At 35.2% G+C, this 22,406-nt stretch overlaps 1 protein-coding gene across 2 annotated transcripts in view; it reads left to right on the top strand.

The window, feature by feature from the left end:
* Positions 1-22,406, top strand: part of ASCC3 (activating signal cointegrator 1 complex subunit 3) — a 282,237-nt gene that overhangs the window by 164,576 nt on the left and 95,255 nt on the right. For both annotated transcript variants that reach the window (XM_064508824.1, XM_026122085.2), the window contains exons 15-16: positions 12,525-12,716; positions 13,046-13,270. In XM_064508824.1, coding sequence (XP_064364894.1) covers positions 12,525-12,716; positions 13,046-13,270 — 417 coding nt within the window. The remainder of the gene's footprint in view (positions 1-12,524; positions 12,717-13,045; positions 13,271-22,406) is intronic.

The following is a 22,406-nucleotide window of genomic DNA, read 5'->3' as shown; positions in this document are numbered from 1 at the left end:
TCCTCCTTGTTCACTGTCATCACAACAAATGTAGTGTTACATACAGATTCAACTTTTAGGTAGAGATTTTTCAAAAACATTTGAGATTAGGCTGCTTTTAAAAGGAGTCAGAGTCGAGAGATGAAAATGTTGAGAGAAAATACATGATGAGAGAGATGCATAATGACTGGAACAGATATGGCTATTAGTTGTTCAGAAGAAAGACAATATAATTAAAAGATTAAAGAAAATGAAGTTCACAGTATGGCATCTTACACTTTTGAGCAGTCATTAGCACTGATGTATGCATGGTAAGTAAACCGAGTATGAAAACTGGAAATTAATGAGTCTTGGAGAGGGACTGTGGAAGCAGCACCACTACTCTTCTGTCATCTGTTTTGTGCTGTTATAGACTGTATTAAGTGAGGAAGTAAAAATCCCCTCCTTCCTGTACCAGGTAATTTAATCTCTGTGGAATATCTGATATAAGTGAGACATTTTCTTAAATTTCCTTTAACTTCTATCTGCTACATGGTAAGACATTTAGCCTGCTTTAAAATCATTTATTATATGTGAATTAGCATATCTTAACAACAGTGTGCTGATTAGTTTTGATAGAGGATTTTTAAGGAGGATCAAGCTTACAAATCCCAACCAAAGCAGAGTGATGAATTAAACAATGAAGCAACATGTTTTTTTTCCTCAAGGACGAGGTAAATACAATACAAACATAATTTGCACAGGAAAAGAAATTGTCCTCTGGTTAGAGTATCAGCCCTAAAAGAGAGCAGCAGGTATATGGAGTAGATAAGTGCTTAAAGAATTATAGATTAGAAAACAGTCTTTCAAAGGCAAAATTAATTATGCATAATTGTCTTCATTTCTGTGATTTTTAAACTTTGCAAAGCAATATCGTGCAGATTTCATGAAATACGAAACGTAGTATTAGTAAGTGACATAAAATATTGGGGCTGCAGAGGTTGGGTTCATTTCTTTTTGTTTTTTTAATGAAGTAAAAGAGAGTGGGATAATAAACATTAAGACCTTTTCTTTCCAGTGGGTAGCATTTAAGACTAAGGGGGCTTTCATAACTTAGCAGAGGTCTGTGGAAAATTCCTGCATTTGAACAGGATCTAGGTGTAAAAAGGCAGCTCTGTGGACGTGACTGAACAGTTCCTGTTCCTTCCTTAAATGAGCTGGTTTCCTCTGGCAATAAGCCTAGTAGTTGCCTGAGTTTGACAGCCTGTCTCTAAATTCCCAAGTCTGCTAGCCAAAAGAGCACAGTAAAATAGACCATCTCGTTTTAACACTTATTAGGTGCTGGTCCTGTGCCCTTTTTGGCGTGTAAAGACATCATGTTACCTTTGAAACTGACTTTGAACAATTTTTAATAGTCCACAGGCTTCATAGTGCTGCCCGAGGCAGAAGTGGATGAGGAGTATGTACGAGGAGTCTGCTAATACTGTGGAATAAAACAAAAAAGAAAGCACAGTTGTCAAAGGTGGTGGTAGCAATCTGACTATGGCGCTGACGGTCAGCATAAGTCTGATTGTCACAGGGCTCTTCTCTGAGATATACTTCTGTCCTGAGTGGAAAATTTATGAAGCAATAGGGCAGGAAGATATTTCTGGGGGAGATGAGGTTATGCAAATGTGATGGGGTGAATATAAAATCCATGGAAAATGAGCTTCATCAGTCCCACTGCTCACAGGACTAGTGATTTCTTAAGAGGGTTGGGGGGGGGGGTTTTGTTACAATTAAGGCTTTAGCTCTTTATCAGATTAAGTGAATACTTATCACTTACTATAATTAATCAGATGAAAACTCTAAAATTTTTTGTTTCTTTAGGAGATTTCCCAAAAGTGCTTTTCCTGTAAGGCTTGACATTTGGCGTCACTTAATGAACTACAAAGAGTTAGTAAGGAATCTCTTCAGAAATCCTGTCTTAGAATAGCAAGAACTCAGGAAGAATCTCAGGTTTGAATCTTGTTTTATATTATTAGCACACAAATTAGCAGTGTGTGCTAACTTTTGATTTAACACTAATCAAGTAATGTGTTTCCTTGCATTATTCGCCTAGGTCTTAGTATTATACACACTGACGTCAATGAAAAAAAACCCTGATTTTTATGGTACTGCAAGTGGTCTGATATTTTAGTTAGATTACCTTTATTCTTGTTACAGTTCAAGTTACTTACTGAACCATGAGTATAATTCTGATCTTTCTTAGTTTAGGAACTTGTACCACTTTTATTTCATTGACTTGCATTTTCTGTTATCATTTCTGCTTGGTATTGGCACATTTATTTCTTCCATCCTGTAGGGCGTGAGCTAGTAAAGCAAAAAACCCAAGCCACAATACAAAGTCAAAAGACATTTGATGCCTTTTCATTTCTCTAAAAGGGAGCAGTTATTTTTTATGGCCTAGGATCACTTCCAGCTCTTCATGGTCCTACATAATGATGCCAGTCTGAAACTGTTTGAAAACCCTATAGACTATTAATTCATACTACGCATTTACCATTACCTATAAAACTTTTAAGAGAAACTCTGTTCTTCCTAAGAATCCTCAATCTGTCGCTGTGCATAGTTGTGAAGTTGTAGTGGGCTGTTGTGGTTTGATTAAGAAAAGAGAAATGCACTTAATGATTAGAGATGGATTTTTTTTCTTGTAGAGCTAATAATATTTCTGTCAGTATATCTTTTGAGGAGGGGTGCACTAAAAATCTTGGTGAGACATCATAAGATAGCTACAGCTATATTGGAAAGATCTTGAAAACAGTTTCTGCCTTCATTGTCTCAGAGTAAAAACACATCCGATAATTTCATGGCTCATCGGAGTGACAGTTTTGAGTATTGTGGAAAAGCAAAGGAGGTGTTCTCAAATATAACAAATATTTTTATACAAACCATGCAATATCAGCTTCCTGTTGAAGCAGAAATATTGACATCTCTGTACAGTTAAGCACAGCAACAACAGGATTAACTAGGTCTCCAGGGGATGTCAGCACTCAAGCTGAAACCGGAACAAATTCATCCTTGCTGTTGCCACACTGCCCTTGCATGTCATCAGACTGTCTCTCTCCGTGCCAATTTCTTTTCGAGTTGTATATCTTCCCTGCTGGATAGTTTTCTAACAACATACTGAAAACATCTTCTGCTGACAGTAAAATAGACCAAGATTGATGACTTTTTCATCAGTGTACTCCAAGTGGTTAACAAACATGATGACAGGACTTCTTGTCTGAAGAGCTGGAGGAGCACAGATATCTTCGTATGTTTCACATTGGTATATACATTATTAGAGAGAGCACAGTTTAATTCTAAACTGAAGAAAAAGAAAAGGCGGGCTTTGCATGATTTTGCATGCTTTTGAAAAGCATTGTGTTATACAATTAATTCCTGTCTTAATTGATGTGCATTTTCTTGTTATTGCTAAAATGAAATATTTTGATCCTTCTTTTAAAAAGGCCTGAGGTCATTTAGACACAGTTTTTTATTCAGTTTGGAGTCTAGATTTTCATCGTATTGAAGCAATGCAAAAATGACTGTTTAAATAATTATTGTGCTTTTTATAAACCACAAGAAATGCTGATCGTTGTACAATACATGAGCATTATTATTAGTGATTTAAATGCATTTTAATATTTTTATTGTATTTTCCCTCCTTGGTGGAGCTTAAACTGGGTCATTTTAACCAATATTTTAACAAAACCTAATGCTGTTTCCCATTTGTGTTCACATGGAAGAATTATTTTTCATTTTAAGTTCTTACACTATTTTATCTGAGTACCAATAATTCATTCAACTGTAAGATGAGCACCTCAATTTGACTTGAAGTGAAATATTAGGTTACATTTGTCCAGGTTATAAAATTCTGGCTTAAGTTGAGTAGTATATTAGCTATACAAATAGTTACCTTTTTTTTCATTATAATGGCTAGGCATTAAGTAAGGTAATTTGAAACTATGTCTACCTCTTTAGTGACTTGTTGCAAAGCTGCTATTTGTGTGTGCATTCCTGATGCTTTCTTTCATTTTTGGCTTGTCAGGCTGTCTCAAAAACGTAGTATTTCAATAATAATTAAATTTTCTTATCTTCTATCATCAGTGAGTTATATAAACGCTTTTATCTTCTACTTCATAGATTGTAGAACTGAGGAATCAAGGATTAAATTAAATATTTACTTCTTGCTCGATGTTTTTAATCTGATTGCTATTCTTCATCCTCTGTTAGCTCATTCTCTATGCATCATGTACCTCTTTCAGTGAAAAGCATGGGGCTGCTATGATGTAGCCTACTGTACTGTATAAAGAGTACACTGAATAAGGCAAAACATTTCTGGATACAAATAGTCATCCCTCTCTAATATGCCAACTGGACAAAACACAGTCTTGTCCAATAAATAGGTTATGACCTGTGATAAGGCCAGGGCAATGGAAAAACCTGCCAGAAATTCTGTCTTATACCTCTCTCTGTGAAAAAGAGATGGAAAGGGTAATTCATAGGAATTTTTTAAAAGTATTCATTGTGTGGAGCACTAAGACATAAGAAATAATGATCTTGCTTGTACAACTGCAAAGTACATTTTAAACCCGTATTATTTTGAAAAATCACAGTATCATCTATCATATGAAAAGTACATCTGGAAATTGTTGAATTGCAATATTTCAGATTCCTGACATTTACCACTAGTCTGTGAGAAGTGTTCCAACAATATTTCATATTCTTTTTATTAACAGAAAAATTATACTTTTTCACTTTTCTGTCTTGAAAGCAGTGAAGGCATTTTGGTCTATATTTATAGAATTCATTTTGGTTTAGATGGAAAATCAACTTCCCAGTTTTTTTCCACAGAGAGTTCCTGCAAATGTCTACTGTGTAAAAAGTAGAATAGTTGACAACTTGGGCTCAAGAGTTAATGACCAAGTCTAAATAATAAAAACAAGCAAAAGAGGGCACTGAAATATAAGCGTAATCTATATATATCTCAAGATTGGCAGACGTGCTCAATCAGACTTTTATGGCTTTGAAGAAAAATGCTACTATTTTGCTTGAATCAAAAATACAATGTTGGAAAAAGAGTCGTAACTTTGATAAGCTGTTTGACAATTGCTCCTATTTGTCTAAACTTTGCCCTTCTCTCTTCTTCATATGGTTTTGTTAATTGTGATTTTTAAATACATGAAAACTGAATACTTCACTTTGCTGAAGCTGAATATTTCACTTCAGCTTTCATATTTCACTCTGAAGTGACTCTCTAGACATGTGTTGTAAACTACAGAAAACCGGGATGTTATATAAACTTGAAATATTTTTAAAACTTTCATTGAAGCAAACTGTGTGTGTGTCTCAGTGTAGAGAGAATCTCGGAGTGCAACAACTGAGAATAGTCTGCAGACTACTTTAGAGTAACAAGGACAGATACATTCTTCTGCACAAGTATTTCTAAACCACAAATTGACGGAGGACAACCCTCAATGGACAGAAACATGCATGCACACAAAGGAGGGGAGAAGGTTTGGAAGAAAACAATTATAATCCTGTCAGAAAAATAGTTCCCAATTACCTGCTCCTGATGGTTCCACTAAAACAATCATTGTCTTCACACGGAGGGAATACACTGCTAAGGAACATGTTTAAGCAAAGCAGTCACACTACTCTCCTTTCTTTCTCCTTCAGAGGTATTTTTAGACCACTTTACAGAACTTACTGAGGTGATTTCACTGAACTGATCAGATCAGTAACTCATAGGTTTAAACATTTCTAACTCTAATACAGTGAACTTCAATCTCCAGAGGGAGACAATTAGATTATTGACTCTTCCAGAAGAAATTCAAACTAATTCACATTTGTTTGCTAAAATTACCTTCTTCAAATACTGTCATGCCAGGAATCCACTCATTATAACCAAGGAAAAGAGTAAGAGTTGGACAGAGATATTACTTCAGGATAACTATACAAAGTTAATAGCTAGATACATTACAAAAGTGAAGATTTGGAGAATGAGCATGCATACTCATTAACTAGAAGAGCATACTGGCTAGCCTGCATCCATCCAGAAATGATCTGCTAGGTCATGCAAGTCATCTTTGTTGAGGAGAGTTCACCGTTGTCTTTCAGTTCTTCACAGGAACCGGCTGCAGCGTGAACAGTCAGTGAAGCTACTGCTGCTTCCCAGTAAAGAGCAAGGGAAGTAATGGAAGGGCATATCAACAGAGAAGCACGACCTGAATCCAAAGTATTAAGCTGTTGGATATCTTTTAAATAGTGACTGAGGTAGAGTTTTATAGAAGAGCTTTATTACAAGTTGATATATATGATTTAGAAGGTTTTTACTAGCCAGCTATTCCTTTGGCTGTGATTTACTGCATCTTTTTTTCTATTAATACAAATCCATCAATGAACAAAAATTTTTTCATTTGAAACAAACTCTCTGTTTTCACATTCTTCAAGCATGATATAAGAAAGCTATGCCCTCATTCTCTGCTTCTTGCAATGCTTCATCTTAAAATAGTACAGCAAAAGCTGTCTTAAAAGTGCTAAGAAATTGAAAATAGGTTTTATAGTGAATATATTAGTTTATTTTAAGATTTGGCTGTGTTCTGACTTCATTAATACAGGCATCTCTATTTAAATTTTTGAAATTTGTAAACTCTGTCTTCTTAAGTAGCTTTCCTTCTGGCCACAGCCTTGGTAGAATCAGGAACAGCAGTGGGTCCTAATAACAGATAGGGCACTTGTGTGTTTCAGTAAGCAAGTTCTCAGAAAGAGAACTCTATCTGGTAAATTGTCCTTTGGTTTTGGATAGAATTTATTTTTTTTTCTGGAAGATTAATTTTTGTTGTTTTTTTCTTCAGTTAGTTATAGGAGTTTCTGTTCTGAAACATAACCTCACTTGAAAAAGGGTCCTATAGTGCAAGTATACTTATGTGTTTAGTAAATACAAATAATCTTCCTTTTCTGTTGGTTTTCCATGCTGTTTCTCAATGGGTGTACAAGTTAAGGAGCAATAGAAATATAGTGCAACTTTTAAATCCTTCAGGAAAAAAAATGTTTCAAAAGTTCATTCTTTGCTTCTGTAATAGAACATTAATCTTTCTCCAACCACATAACATGCCACTTCATCCTTGTGCTAGAAACAACTGCTATTAACTTACTTATTATGTGGAAAGTACAAATATCATAATACAAATAAAAGTTCTACTTCATAAAAGGAGAGTCCTAAGGTGAAATCACTGTAGCGCAAGTGCATTCCTTTTTCCTCCCTATAGACTTCATTCTACTTTTCTTCCAGTTCATTTTCTTGCATAAACTGTTAGATGGTACTCCAGCTCATCATGATGGCTTAGTATTTTTTTCTAGATTTCATGCATTTGCTGTAGCTGTGCACGTTTTTCCTGTAACAAGAAATAACTGCATTTTGACTTTATACTTAAGCAAGCCTTGTTGTGGTTTTATTCTCACTATCTAAGTTTTGTTCACTCCCATTTGAAACAACAGTTGTGAATAAAAGAATAGTTTGTTTTGGAGATTTAAGTTGTATAGATTAACTAATATACTTTTCTTATCTTGTAAGTAGCAGATTTTGAAGAGCAAAAATGTTGAATGAAATCCTAAAGCAAGATTATTCAAACCTGAGGTCATTTCTTTCCATTTCTCTGGGTGCCTATACTTACTGATCCTGTTGGGTTTTTTTGTCTTTAAAGAACAGGAATAAGCCTGCTGTGTGTTCAACTTCCCTGTTTTGTTTTATTTTTCTCAGCTTCTCTTTACTTCCTGAATAATTACTTTTCTGTGGTTTTCTTGCATTTACCTTAATCTCATAAATTTTGAAGGACAGAGAGTATCCTTTAACGGAGCCAGACAGAGCAGATTGAGCAGTGAGTAATACGAATGAGGGGGGAGCTTTTGCCTTGTTGGAACTTACAACAATTTAGAAAGTCAACCTAAAAATTACACTTTCTGATTTCTTTAGAAAAGTTACAAAATAATTATTTTGGAAATAACTGAATTGCATTCATCACACAGTAGTAGTAATAACTGAAACTGTCCTTCATTGGAGACTGCAAAAGAAGATACCTTTTTTGTTTACTTTAGGTATCTGAGATATACGTGCTGTCTGAGTGCCAGCACTCATCAAGATGAAGATAACTAGGCCTCAAAATTAAGAGGTGGTACTTTGCAAGGTGTCAGGACAGCGCAAAGAAAGAAGGCTGGGAATAAACTGCACAGAATTGCTCAAAGCAGTGAACAAATATTATGGCGCATTCTGAGCAAACTGCAAGTGCTGCCCTATTGTGAACTCTACAGAAAGGAAATTGTAATGATTGAGTCTTACGGTCACAAGGATGAAGTTGTGCTATAGTAAGGTGATCGTGAGAAAAATACTAGAATAGGCTATGCCATTGCTGTTGCTGGGAGAAAATGCATGCTCGTCAAAAGCTACATTAGGGGTGGGGAAAAAATGCCAGACTTCAAAATTGCAAACAAATACCTTCAAACTGAGGAAGTTGAAAGGAGAAATATGTAATCTGAAGAAAGAAAAAAAGAAATTTGATCTTACCAAGTAGTGATGATCTACTTAGTCTGTCCTAGATGAAGAGCAATTGGATCTTGAAGAACACATCATAATTGATGTTTTACTTCTTAAGAAGTAAAATATTGGCAGTTTCTTCTTGCATTCAAGCTTTATTACTTTTTTAACCTGGGTTTTTAGATAAAATAAGACAAATTAAGCTGTAAACTTATTAAAAGTTTCCTTCTTTTCTTTTTGCTTCATGTAGTGTTGGTAGTTCAGACAAAAATCATATAGCTGATATTCTTCACGAATGATGATACTTTTGTGATACCAGATGCAATGACAAGGTAGGGAAGGGTATTATGGTTTTTAAGTCTTTAGTTGAAATACCCCAGAGCTTAATTAAAGCTTTTTTTCTGTTTTGTATGTCTCACTTCTCCTTAAAATTAAGTAGCACATATTTCTGTGTCTAACTGTGATGTTTTTTATGTGTCCTAATCAAGAACTGCCTGAAATTCAGGACATCTTTAGAAGAAATATAGATGCCAGCAAGCTAAACTAAAAATTTATTTAGTACATACTGTTTTAGATGCACACACACATGTAAGCAAAGGTCATAAATTTACAGCCCTCTTGAGCAATAGAGGAGGGGAAAGAAAATCAATTCTAATCAGAAGACCAGCAGACCTCATAACAACAACAACTCCATACACCTGAGGCACTTAGTAACATTTCATATAAATTTTAAGCAAAACCTTTTAGTCTGTAATAGCACAAGATGGATATAGTATAAGTTTTTATAGTTTCACTTCTCTTATATAGTAATTGTTGGTTTTGTGTCGGGAGCCATTTAAATCCAGATTGAACAGAACAACCATCCAATTAGTTGAACCAAAAGCTCAAGAGGTTTTTCTGCAAATCTTCTGCCTTTAAAGGGTATATACTATCTGACTGCCATCACTGAGATATATGTGTATAAGTGTATCTAGAGAATTCCGTTACTCAGTTGTTCTTGAGTCAACTCACATAGTATCCTTGTAATTTAAAATAGCCATGAATTTATGGCAAAAGAAAAGAAATTAATCTTTGTACAGTTTATGCAATTGCCAGTATTTTCAGTATGGTTTTTAATTTGATATAGTCATCATTTGTTTTTACTATGTCAAAAATCAGCTGTGAGTTTTTGTTAATTTTTTTTTAATTTCTGTTTGGAAAATTTTATTTAATGTACCTCTGAACTGCTTACTGTGCTATCTGAAAGCTTCATGAATTCAATAAATGATCAGACAAAACCTGTGGATATTGAATATTTCAAAGATGTTACTTGAAAACATTTGGTATATTTTAGGAGCATGTGAATACTCTCTCTAAACACAAACTATGCATATTTTTAGGTGTAATTATGTATTTTTAAGTGGTTGATTAATTTTGAGTTTGTAAGTACTTGAATTATAGTCAGACTAGCATTGCCATATCTTAATGTATTTTGCACTACAGATTGTTCCCCTTCCTCCTCTTTTTTCATGTGCTCACAAGTGATTTTTTTCTCTGAACTACTGAAATTGTAGTTCCTAAAACTATAAGCAAAAAGTAGTGTCATTTCCTATATAGTACAAGATTTTATTCTTCTTATTTTTCCATTAATAAATTAACCTCTCTTGCAATCAGGTTGGACAACATAAGCAATCGATTTGCAAACATAAGCATTTAATTTTAAAATTGCACAGTTTTGAGATGAAGATTTGGCTTCTTCAGTTACAGACTATATTTTTTAAAGTGCAATTTTTAATATTGAATAGCTGTTCCTTTCTGAAAAATAAATATTTTAATATAGTACATTATTGTGAATTTATGTGCTTGTTTCATATTTTATGTGACAACTGACTTTGACAGCAAGTACCATAATTGATTACTTTAATACTTGTAAAAGAGACATATGAGACCAGTACAACAAGCTGTATATAAATATATTTAAATATAAAAGAGCGAAATTTGGGGCTGTTGTTCTACCATGTACAAAGGTTTGCTTTATTTCAGACACAAGTTGATTACCTTGTTTAAATGCTTACACTAAGTTCTGAAAATAATCAAGATCAAATCCAAATTTCTGTGTTTCTAGTATTCTCAGGTTTGCAACTGAAGTGAATTTTCCACATACTTTTCTTCTGTGGGAGTAGTAGCTGATGTATTAGAGGTGCAGCCCTTGCTGCATTTGTGTTGTTTATAAAGTATTTGTTTCTCCTCAGTAACTCATAGAGAAAATGTTTCATGAACTGCACTGTCACTTTCTCAATTTCTTATTTATTCATTTATGAGCACTGCAGCATTTAGTTAAATACCATGATGTGATTTTTTTCTGCTGATTTGCCAAATATTCATGTGAATACATCACTAGTTAGAAGCCTAATTTGATTTCCTTTAAACGCATAGTAAATAATTACTGCCAGAGCAGGAAAGATCAGATATGGAGAAGCTGGATGACTGCGAGGCTAAGAAATGTATTTTTTCCTACAATATTTTTCTTTTCATGTCATTCTTTATAATTGCATTCCCAACTTCCTATTTATTTCTGTGTTTGCAGAGATTTATTGTTCATGTTGGCAATGTGCCAGGACTGTGAACCAGATTTTGCTTTGCTTCACCCGTCTATATCCCTTAAGTAGACTTTCAGGGACTGTGTGTCAGGGACTAGTAAATGTAAGGAAAAAAAAGAAAATATTCCTTATAATTTGATCTAGAATTAATTGACTACAATATACACATCTGAAAATATAGTCACATAAAATACTTGACTGTCATGTAATCTGTGGGTCAGTAGAGATTCTCCATTGATAATGATAATAAAGAAATTTATTTTAGGGAAAGGACAGAGTCGTCATTACCACAAGCTGCCTCCTGTCATATTCAAGGGTGATTAATTTTGAGAAGTGGCGAGTGCTGCAGTTAGGAATGGGGAAGAGGTGGGAGGAAAATAAGAGGTGTTTGTGGTTAATCGCATAAATTGAGACATGAAGACCTGAGGAAGCAGTCGCCAGTGACTAAAGTGAAAAGAGATTGTACATGGCAAGCTTGATAGACTTGTTCAAAAGCCCTTTATTCCAGTTTACACTAGGGCTGCCCTGTCTTTCCTCCTGTCATCTTAGTTGCAACAGAAGAGCTGTACTTTTTTATGATTCTTCAGCTTTAGCCCAAAGCCATGTTTGTGAACAGAAGGAGAATTGTTCCCTTTGGGCTAACATAGCTCTGGTGGTTTGAGTTTTCTGTTTGTGTGGTTGGGTTTCTTTTTTTCCTTCCCTGTTGCTTCTGGAATACGCACTCCAAAGCAAGTGGAATTTCAATGTTTAATGTTTGGAAGGGAAAAACATTAGTTTGTATCAACTGTGAGTCAGTATTCAGTGTAGGTGAAGTATGATAAAGCTGGCATCCAGAAATAGGGAGATAGGGTTATGGATTTCTTCTGCAGTAGGAGGCTGGGCGACCTGAGGTTTTTGTTGACTGAGATCCCAGTCTCCTAGGCACTGGAAAGGTAAAAACGACAGGTAGATGAACAGAGTTTGGTTACATAGCATCACCTTCTTAACCCATGTTGTGCCTAGCTGATAAGATGGCTGATGATGGGAAAGGGTATCTTCTCTCTAATGTTTAGTATGTGGCCTGCTGCCTGCATAGTTTGAAAGAAGAGCTTTTAAGGGAAAGAGGTATGCAAGTTCTCCATTTCAGTATTCATACTGGAGATCAGTACATTTGGGTTTCTGTTTCAGTGAAGCTATTTTTTACCACAGTATTCGTTTAAACAATTAAGTGCATTCTTTGGAAAGTAAGAATAGAAAGCAATTTGATTTATATATAGCAAATTGTGGGGTATTGATGCTGACATAGATTTCCACATTAATAGAAAGGTTACCTTTCATATGGCTCATAATAATAATAATACCCAACAGTTTTTCCCTTTTGTTTTTTTTTATGCAGTGCTTCTTGTACTGTAATTATAATTGAATTCAATTTTTATCTTTTTCCGTTGTAGGTACAAAGGTCCAGAAATAAGCAGTTACGTGAATTGTTTCCAGATGGGTTTAGTATTCATCATGCAGGAATGCTGCGGCAAGACAGAAATTTGGTTGAGAACTTGTTTTCTAATGGATATATCAAAGTCCTAGTTTGTACAGCTACACTCGCCTGGGGTGTCAATCTTCCGGCCCATGCTGTTGTTATTAAGGTAAGTGCTTATCTTACTCTGCACGTGGGTCTGTATCTTAAAACAAACCTGTGAAGAGGCATAGATTGCAAGGTCTTTGTTGTTGGATATTGGGGCTGGAGGGGAAACGTCTGATTGACTTGAAATGTTATTTATATCTCATTAAACTGATTCTCTCTAGTGGGAGCCTAGTTTGTATAGTAAAGGTTTAAATATATCAAAGATTACAAAAGGATTAGTTAAAGTACACTTCTGAAATCATGCTGTATTTGCCTAATTTCAGTATTCAGCTCATCAGGATTATATTCATGTGTATTTATGTTAATTTTTATTAACTTTTCCTCAAACAGGGAACACAAATATATGCTGCAAAAAGAGGCTCCTTTGTTGACCTTGGAATTTTAGATGTCATGCAGATATTTGGTCGAGCCGGACGGCCTCAGTTTGACAAATTTGGAGAAGGCGTCATTATTACAACTCATGACAAACTCAGCCATTACCTGACTCTGCTTACTCAGCAGAATCCAATTGAAAGTCAGTTTCTTGAAAGTCTTGCGGACAACCTGAATGCAGAGGTAACCTTTAACTCATTTAGAGAAAGTAGGAAGCTTAAAATGATTAGTATTATCTGAAACAAAAATGCAATATTCTCATACTTAAAATATCTAAAATGGAAACTGTATTTATTACTGAGAGTCTGTAGGTGTGTATTTGTAAGAGGAGTGAACTATAATACAGCTGTGAAAATGTAAGGGGCCTTATGCAAAAGAAGGTAGTAGAGAGTAGTAATACTGTGGAGGGTCAAAATGTCAGTAAGCTACAACTGTAGAAATACAACATTTACTTTTTATCAGAAATGCTTTACTAGAATTCAAACAGTGTGAATAGTTTGTTGTGTTCTCTCTCTTATAATAACCAGTTAAAAATATGTACACACACACACACACACACGCACGCACAGAATGGGAGAATGAAAATATTCATATTTGTCTGCACTCGCAGCTGCCTCTCCAGTTTACCTCAAGGCTCTGGAATGGTCTGTGTACTTCCACGATCCTGGGCAATGTGCTGTAGGTGACCCTGCTTGAGCAGGGGTGTTGGACTAGATGATCTCCAGAGGTCCCTTCCAACCTCAACCATTCTGTGATGGTGTGAAGGAGGGAGAGAGAAATTAAATGTCCCCAGACCGTGAGACAATTTTCCTCCATCCATTTTTCCACTACAAAGAAAGGAAAAATATAGAGGAAGCATGCTTGTGGTGGGCAGGTGAAGAACTCTCAACCATTTCCCTTTGACAGCACTCTCACGTTGCTGGAGATAGATACCTGTGAATGTTCTTTTCTCTAGGTAGAACTGGATCGATAGTCAATTCTGTAAGAATTAGATAGTAGGAAATTACATATAAGCAGCAATAATTTAAATTCCAAAGTTGGTTGTGAAGGCCAAGATTACTTCCACTTAATGCTAGGTCCCTAAAAATTAGGAGAGATAGATCTGGTCTTAAGTCATTAGACACCTCCAAATCTAGGCTGCCTGTATAGTGAGCGGGAAATAAGAGGCATCCCTAGAGGGCATTTCATTTTTTTCTTTTTTTATTTCTTTCTACTCTCTCTCTAAGTGCCTAACTGGAATGAGGCTTTTTACTTTTAAGAGCTTACAGTTAGGTAAAATGAGCAAGGTTTGTACCTTAAGGGAAACTGAGAACTAGAAAAATAAAATAGTATCCAATCTATTACCTGGGATGAACTATAAATTAATCTCTTTGTTATTTAGAATACTTTTTCCTTGAACTCTATCTTAGAGTTATTCAAAACTTTGGGTTGAAAAAACTTATATGCTTAATTAAATTCTGCCAGAGTTGACTATGTAGTGCAATATTCAGAGTTCAAAATTCAAAAGCAATTGTACCTATGGATAAAATAGCAAACATGATCATTTTGACAAGCCCTTTTTTCCTGGAAATGATCTCAGGACTGCAAAATAGATAATACAAGACACTTGTATCACATCTTGTATGTACATCTGAAGGTATTCACAGTGAAACAGAGTTCTAAAGATAATACAAATATATAGAGAGAGCAGTAAGTCTGCTGTCCTAACAAGGTTACAGGGCAGTTTCATTCTTGGAAATAATACCTAGTGTTCTGAAATAATATTTAGTATTTTGACTTCTGTGCAAATATATCTTTTCTGAAGTTGTTTGAACAGATTTTTGCTTGTGCATGCACACATGATAAATTATTTTGAATACATGAAAGCTACAGGGATTCCCCTTTAAAATAACAAGTGCATTAGAATATCCCAACATTAGAATAATCAAATCAGCTATGCTTGAGGTGTATGGAATCAAATTATCAAATTAGTTAAATATAGGAAAAGTTACAAGGAGATACTGCGAATCAACCAAGTGATTGAATATAATCAGCACTTTTTTCAGATATCTACTTTTTTCAGAGGTAGACTGTGGAGTTCAACATTATTTGATGCAGTTGAGATCAGAAATTCTACAAGATTCATAGTAAGGTTTGACATGTATGTCAAATATCAGGAGAGTCAAAATTGCTGTTAACTAGAAAATGAGGATCCTTCATTTTATATATTTTTAGTGTTGTTATCCATTTGTTTAAATTAAAAGAAATGTGAATATTGAAGATAACAACAACGCACCTGGACAAAAGGAAAGTGAAATTAAAAGAGCAAAGCATACATAATATATTTTTTGATTGAGAGATGTAATGGCTATTGGGAAAGGCCTCCTTCTTTGCTTAGAAATGTGTCACAACTACTGCCAATGTTTGTGCTAAAATGTTTATTGCATAATAATAATAAAATATAAGTGTATAGTACAGTTTTAATGTAGTTACATTACAAATCGTAGTTACATCTACAAGTAGTAGAGATTGCAAACTATTATGTTATAGCTGCTAAAATTTAAATGGCATTACTAATATATCAAAAAGTTATGGTAGAAACTTGTTACTGATAGAGGTAGGAAGACTGTTTTGACATGTTTTATCCAATAACTTTGTCCCAGTATTACTTATAGAATTAATATTTTTTCATCTGATTCAAATGCAGTGGTATTGTGGAGTCCTAAATAGAATCTGTGGGACAGTGTTAATTATCAAGTTCTTAAATAGTGATTTAAGTTGTTTTTTTTCTCACCAAGAGACCTTTCCAGCTGAACTTCAAAAGTCTTAATTGTGTGATGACAGTGTTCTCCTGTTTAAACTCCACATGCACACACTGTATATTTTTATATAACAATGAACAGATTGAACTTCTAGGAACTAAAAAAATCAAAGACAGTTTGAAATATATGTGGCTATCTGCAGTGTAGAATGAAATATATAGACATGAAAGAAAGAACTAAAATAATGCTTACACTACTACAGGTCTGATCCAAGTATTTAATAAGGGCCCAACACGCGATGAAGATGAGTACCTACAAAATTGTGTAAGATCAAACTAAAGTCTTAAATCAGAGACAGTTCAGTTAACGAATCAAAAGAATAAAAAAGCACTGCCTGGAGGTGCTTGTAAAAGTTACAAAAATGATCTCCATGATAAAGGTACATAAGCATAACCTTATAAAATTTTGACTATTACAGAAAGTGACTATGTTATTTTTTGCTGTAGCTGTTAATATATTTTCTTTTAATTCCATCATAGGAAATGAAAAAAAAGTTAAATTGAAACAGAGCAGAATTTTGACAATTGTAAGTGGAGCTTTGAACTATGACACTTTTATATCAACTCTGAAACTTCTTTTAGATCAAGTAGGCAGTAGGATCTAAGCCACGAGGCTTTGCATAGACTACAGAAATAACTTAAAACTGAGTAAGGAGGGGAGGAAAAACACCGTAACAGCTATTTATAACTGCTAAGCTTTTCAGTGGACTTCAAGCACTTTCTGATAGGGCTATTCAAAATGCTGTTGGAAGCATTACTGCTTGGATGCCCACTAGTAAGTTTTTTTTTTTTTTTTTTTTTAGGAAAACTATTTACTATTTCACTAGAAAAGAATCCCGTCAGATTTCATAGAAAAAACTTTCATTTTCTTCTTACAATACATGAATTAGACATGAAAGAGTGTTTGATCTGTTTTCCAGCCCAGCAAAGGATTTATTTTTCTACTTTTTTCTAATATCAGAAATTTATACCTCCCATTTTTTAGTTAACCTCCAGGTCAGTGAAGAATTACAAAGACAAAGGAATAATAAGCACCTGTAGTGAACTGGATCAGAGAAAAGCTCTAGGGCTGACTTGCAATGAAAAATAAATGGCATAGCTATATGCTACTGTTTTTCCAGGCAGATGCGAGCTTAATCTGTACTGCTGCACGTTGGCTAGAACCTTTGTCACTGTGCTAGCTGAGTTATACCAGTATCCCAACTGCTGAATTATACCAAGTATCCCTGCCACTGGGCTCCGGCAGACAAGCTAGCTTTTGTGGGGAAAACACTCTACTGACATACTGTAAAAAAGCTTTGTTGTTTAGTTTCACAAAAGAAAGTTTCAAAGGAGGTGCAATAGGTCTCTCCTGGCTAGTTAGCAAGGAGCTGGAAGTGAATACAAGAAAGAAAAATGATAGTTTGGGCCAATATTGGTACAAGAACAAATGACCTGAAATGGTCATAAATAAACTAGGCTGAAATTTAGGACCTGGGAAAGCCTTCCAGTTGAGAGTAGTGGAGGTAAACAAGGCTAACTTTTTCTAAGATTAAGATTGTATAATGCATGCTGGTGTTTGTATGATGTGGTTACATATAAGGAAGAGCAAATTTGATCTGATGCACCAGGAGTCCTTCCAGTCCTATTTCTTTCCTCTCGACTGAGAATGCTTAGTTAAGACAGTATGAGATATAAGCTATTAATTTTCAATGTGTAATATTCTTCAGAGAGGCAGAGGTGCTTCAGGATAGCTTGTTGTTTGTCCAACTTGAGCTGTACTTCCAAAATGCACCAGCCTTTCCAGTAAGGCTAGAAAATACAGCTGACTGTTATATGCATGCTTAAAGAAAGTAATTTTTTTTGTTTTTGAGGGGACAAGTGAATTTACATTTATTGAATTTTTTATGCAGAGGAAAAATTAAAAATAAATTTTAGTCATTTGTTTTCCTTATCAAGGGAAGAACTGTTTAGTCATAGTTAAACACATTTCTCCTCTTTCACTGCACTGACTGCAGATTCTTATTGCGACGTACTTATTTCATAGCAATTCTTGACAATGACTTAACAAAATATTTATAGCATAACATGGGTGCACTTGGATGTTTCTGCATCTTTCTGTGCTGTATAGTAAACGAAGGTGCCAAACTGTTGCTAGCATGAACTTGTTGCATTTAGCACCAGAAAATGAAATGAGTATGGAACCGAGCTGGTTAAATGCTAGAGATGCAGAACCATCTTAATTTGTCACAGATTTGTGATTTTAACAACAGTATTTAAAGGTAGCAGTATCTTTTCTTTTTTTCCCCTGCATTAACTAATAAATTATCAACACTCTATTAGCTTCAAAACTATCAAAATAATTACAGAAGACTTGGAAAGGTAAATACCCTTCTGTAGCACCAACTAAGCTGATGCCTTTCCAAATGGATACTTTCTCCTCATGTTGAAGAACCACAGGGAAAAAAAGTGTCAAAAGCAAGACACTCAAGGAAGAAAGGGCTCTGTGATGTTAGAGTAAGTATTGCCTACAGTAATTGTTGAATGCTAAAATTGCCTGAAAGAAAAAATAGTGAGTTGCAGCAATTTCAGATAAGACTGACAACAACAGAGCAATCCTTTTCGTTAAGCTTTATAAAAATCTATAACATTATGGATACAGATTTAAATTAGAGAAGTTTTTTGCCCTGATAGGTATGTATTTCTGCTAAGCAGTTTCTTTTCAAATGTGTAAACATGACTAAGATTCTTTCCAGAACTGGAGGAAAACTCAGTAAAAATTGAGAGACTCTTAACAATAATTGAGTATCCAAGTAGAACTCTGGAAAAAAAAAAATGCTAACAAACACTGCAAAAGCAATTTGGTTACACTTATGGCATAGAATTAAGCAATTAACCCTCCTCCCTGAGATGTTAAAATAGAACTTAAGAAGAATAAGAACAATGGAATAGAAGACTAATTCAGTTTCACGGTAGGTAGTTGTCTGAACTTATTCAATCAAGGATATATGGAAAATATATGATATACAATACCATAAAAACTACTTACAACTGCAGCAGTTCTACCACAAGATTGGGGGTTTGGGGAAAAATAGAGGAGACTGACAAATTAGCATAGAAAGAAATTTAAATTTTGAATGCCCAAAGCAGCAAACAAATATTCCTGTATTAAGCCAAAAAAAATCACCAAAAATTAAAAAGAATCTGCTATAGTTAGATGCCAGAATAAAACAGTGTGGGTAATCATTTTGTTACTGGCTTAGCCACAGCAGTAAAGGAGAAAAACTATTTTCTGTATTTCCTTAAAAAACAACTATTTCTTTACAGACTCCCCAGTGTTATGTAATGGCAATGTTGCCTGAAAAGAACCACGTACTCACTGCTTTAAATTAGTGTCAGTTCTGTGGCTGCAGTACAGTTACAACAGTGTAAGATGCAGTCAGAATTTTGTTAATGACTGTGGTGGATGGTTGTTAGCAGAAATAGCACTGTTATACATGAAACAGAAAAAGCTGAAAAGCAAAAGAGTAACAGGGCCAGGAAACCACCATTGTTTTGTCCTTTGATGCATCTGATGTTGCTTATCCTTCTGTCATGACAGGCAGGAAAAATCAGTGCCTGCCTGATTACAGGAAATCAATACTAAGAGCAATTACAAGAAGATATTGTGTTAGGGTTTTTTTGGAAAGTAACTTCATCATTTCTTTATATACAGTAGTAGTCTAAGCTTCTGTATATGCGGATTTGATCTATTCTAGTGGAATCCTCTGAAAATAATAGGTGTTTTAGAAATTGCTATGGTTAGCTGGAGATGACTATTCCATTGGTGCAGCACACTGAAAAAATAAATACACTTTAAAACATATTGCATCAAACTGATCAGTATATTGTTTTAAGAAGCACTCTCAATTTTGGTCAACTGGCACTGTCATTTGGTCAATAGGCACTGTCCCTTTGGCAGTAACCATAGCACTGTATGGAGCCTAATCCTTATGTTGTTAACTGCTTTGTTACGTAAATTTATATAGTAAACTGATGACCATGGCACCTTTCCCATAACAAAGTCTTTTGCTACTACCAGGAAATCTGCACTGATACATAATAAAATAACATGTTTTAGGGACAAAGTCTAATGTTTTTGCAAGCCATTCAGGAAATCAGATGCTCATGCTGTAGTTATAAAGAGAAACCAATTAGGCCAGAAGGACTGCTAAATTCTTTAAATTCTTAATTTACTATAGATGTATCTATAGCTGGGAGAAAAACAAGTAAAATGAAGGTAGTAGTTGGTAGTATGGGAAAACTCAGTGTCTCTACAAGAATACAATGTGCTTTTATTTAGACTGGGTCTCTTGGCAAAAAGAGATAGTGGTTAAGGAGGAGGCAATGAAAGATTCAGACATTTTGGGTGATACAACATATAATCCTAGCCACTTAAATCACTAACTGAAATCCAGAGCTTTGAAGTTTGTACCTAGGCTTATGTGGTGCAGGAGAGGAAATCTGGGGAATGGTTGAAAAATGAGGGTTTTTTTTAATTTCCATTTCAAAGTGCATTTTCTAGAAGTAGAAAATAGTCAGAGAGAGATGGTCGAAAGAATAGGCAAGCTTTTGTGTGAGGAACACACGAGTACACTTGGTCATTTCAGCCTGGAACAAAGACAAATGCGACATGATATGACAGAGTTATATAAAATAATGAATGACATGGCAAAAGCTTTTGCCTTTTCTGGGGCAAGAACCAGGAGATAATTGGCAGAGAGGAGTCCACAGCTGGTTCAGAAAAACCAGAAGGATGTCTACTGAGTAGTTAGACCATTGAACTCCATGCTGCAGGAAGCTTTATCTAAAAGATAGTGTGGTTCAAAAGACAACTACACAGAGATGGAACAAAAATTCATCAAAAGTTATCAAGTGCAAAGAGAATACTTGTAACTCAAGAAGACCTTGAGCTGCACGTAGTTTAAGAATTTGGGAGAGTATTACATGGTGCTTCCTTCTCATTGCCACCTTCTGCCCCTCAGCATTTGCTGCTAGCTAATGTGAGAGACAGTGTGCTGGCCTGGATGGCACCATACTATTGTTCTTAGGAAAGCCAGGAAGTGGGAAAAGCTGAAATTCACCTTACTTCATTGATTCAGCACCAAAATTAAGACTTCAAACAAGTATCTTGGCACTTCCATTCACTGTGAATTCTCTCCTGAGGATTTTGTTTGCAGTTTTGCTTTGACAGTTTTTTTTCTTCTTCTTCTTCTAAATATGACCAGAAGAGGATTATGCTCACACCAGATATTCACCACAGGCATGGAGATACCTTTCCTTTTTTGTTGAAGTTGTGCCACTGAGCAAAATAGAATGCAAAAAATAAATAAATAAAATAAAATGGATACCTGGTTAGGGTGCTTAGTCGAGAGGAGAGAGTCCAGGGTCAGTCAAGCAGCTGGCAAACAGAAAATACCTACAGCTGTATTTTCTGGAAATAAAGCAAGAAAGATAAGATGCAGGGGATGTGGTTTAATTAGACCATAAACTTCAACTTATCTGGGAACTATCATCGATAGTTCATACAAGGCAGGTCACCATTCCTCCCCTAATTGCTTCCACCTGCTGCAGCCCTCCCTGATGTCCACAGCTGGACCCCAGCTTGTTGCTGGGGCTCCTCAAGCTGGGAACTGAGGAGAGGATCTGTAGTACTGGACAATAGGTGCATCTTCCCCAGGGGGTCACCTTTCCTTGCATTTCCTTACAGTTTTGTTGCGAAGCTGGGAAGATGAGGTGGTGATACATTTAGTTTGGACCAAACCTCCTAATCTATTTTTTGCCTTCCTTGAGTCAAAGCCCACCTGTCTTGATGAAAACTGGCGGCAACGGTTATGATTCTCAAAATAGATACAGAATTCCTTCAAAGCCTTTCCAAAAAAATCACTCAGGACTCAGATGATTAGAGTGGCTAATCTGGGCATGAGGCAAAGCCCAGGCTACGGGGAATTTATGCATCATCCTCCATGTGCGCAGCACCTTCAGGCTGATCTGACCTGTGGGAGAGCAGCTACCACACTGGGTCTCCCCTTACCTTTGAAATGTGTATCCAAATGATAGACAAGTCATTTGGAGATAATCTAATAAGAAAAATGGATAATAATTTAAAGTCTGACAAGTCTGATGTAATTCAGAGTTGTAAATGTAAATAGTCTTTTGCTGTGGGATTGTGGGATCCTGTTCCACTTAGGAAAGCTCTAGTAGCATTAAGAAATTATTTCAAAACTTTTTGGAAATTTTTTTCAAAAATATTATTTCATTATCATTTCAGACATTGAAATGGTAGTTCAAAATGCGCTTGTTTCTAAAGCAAAAAGAAAGTTACAGTGTAGGTTCTTAGAAAGATTCCTTGCTCTGTTGCCTTAACAGCAAATATATGATTCATATACAGAAATTTTTGCTCAGTGTAATTTGACTCAATTATACAGGTATAATGCAATTCAGCATTACTATGTAAAAAACCCTGAGAATACAGTTAATATTTTGACCCCCTTTTCAATC

This window comes from Dromaius novaehollandiae, chromosome 3 (assembly GCF_036370855.1).
Source record: "Dromaius novaehollandiae isolate bDroNov1 chromosome 3, bDroNov1.hap1, whole genome shotgun sequence".
Classification (NCBI taxonomy): domain Eukaryota; kingdom Metazoa; phylum Chordata; class Aves; order Casuariiformes; family Dromaiidae; genus Dromaius; species Dromaius novaehollandiae.
The sequence above is the reverse complement of the archived record's forward strand: the minus strand, read 5'-3'. Positions and strand labels throughout refer to the sequence as shown.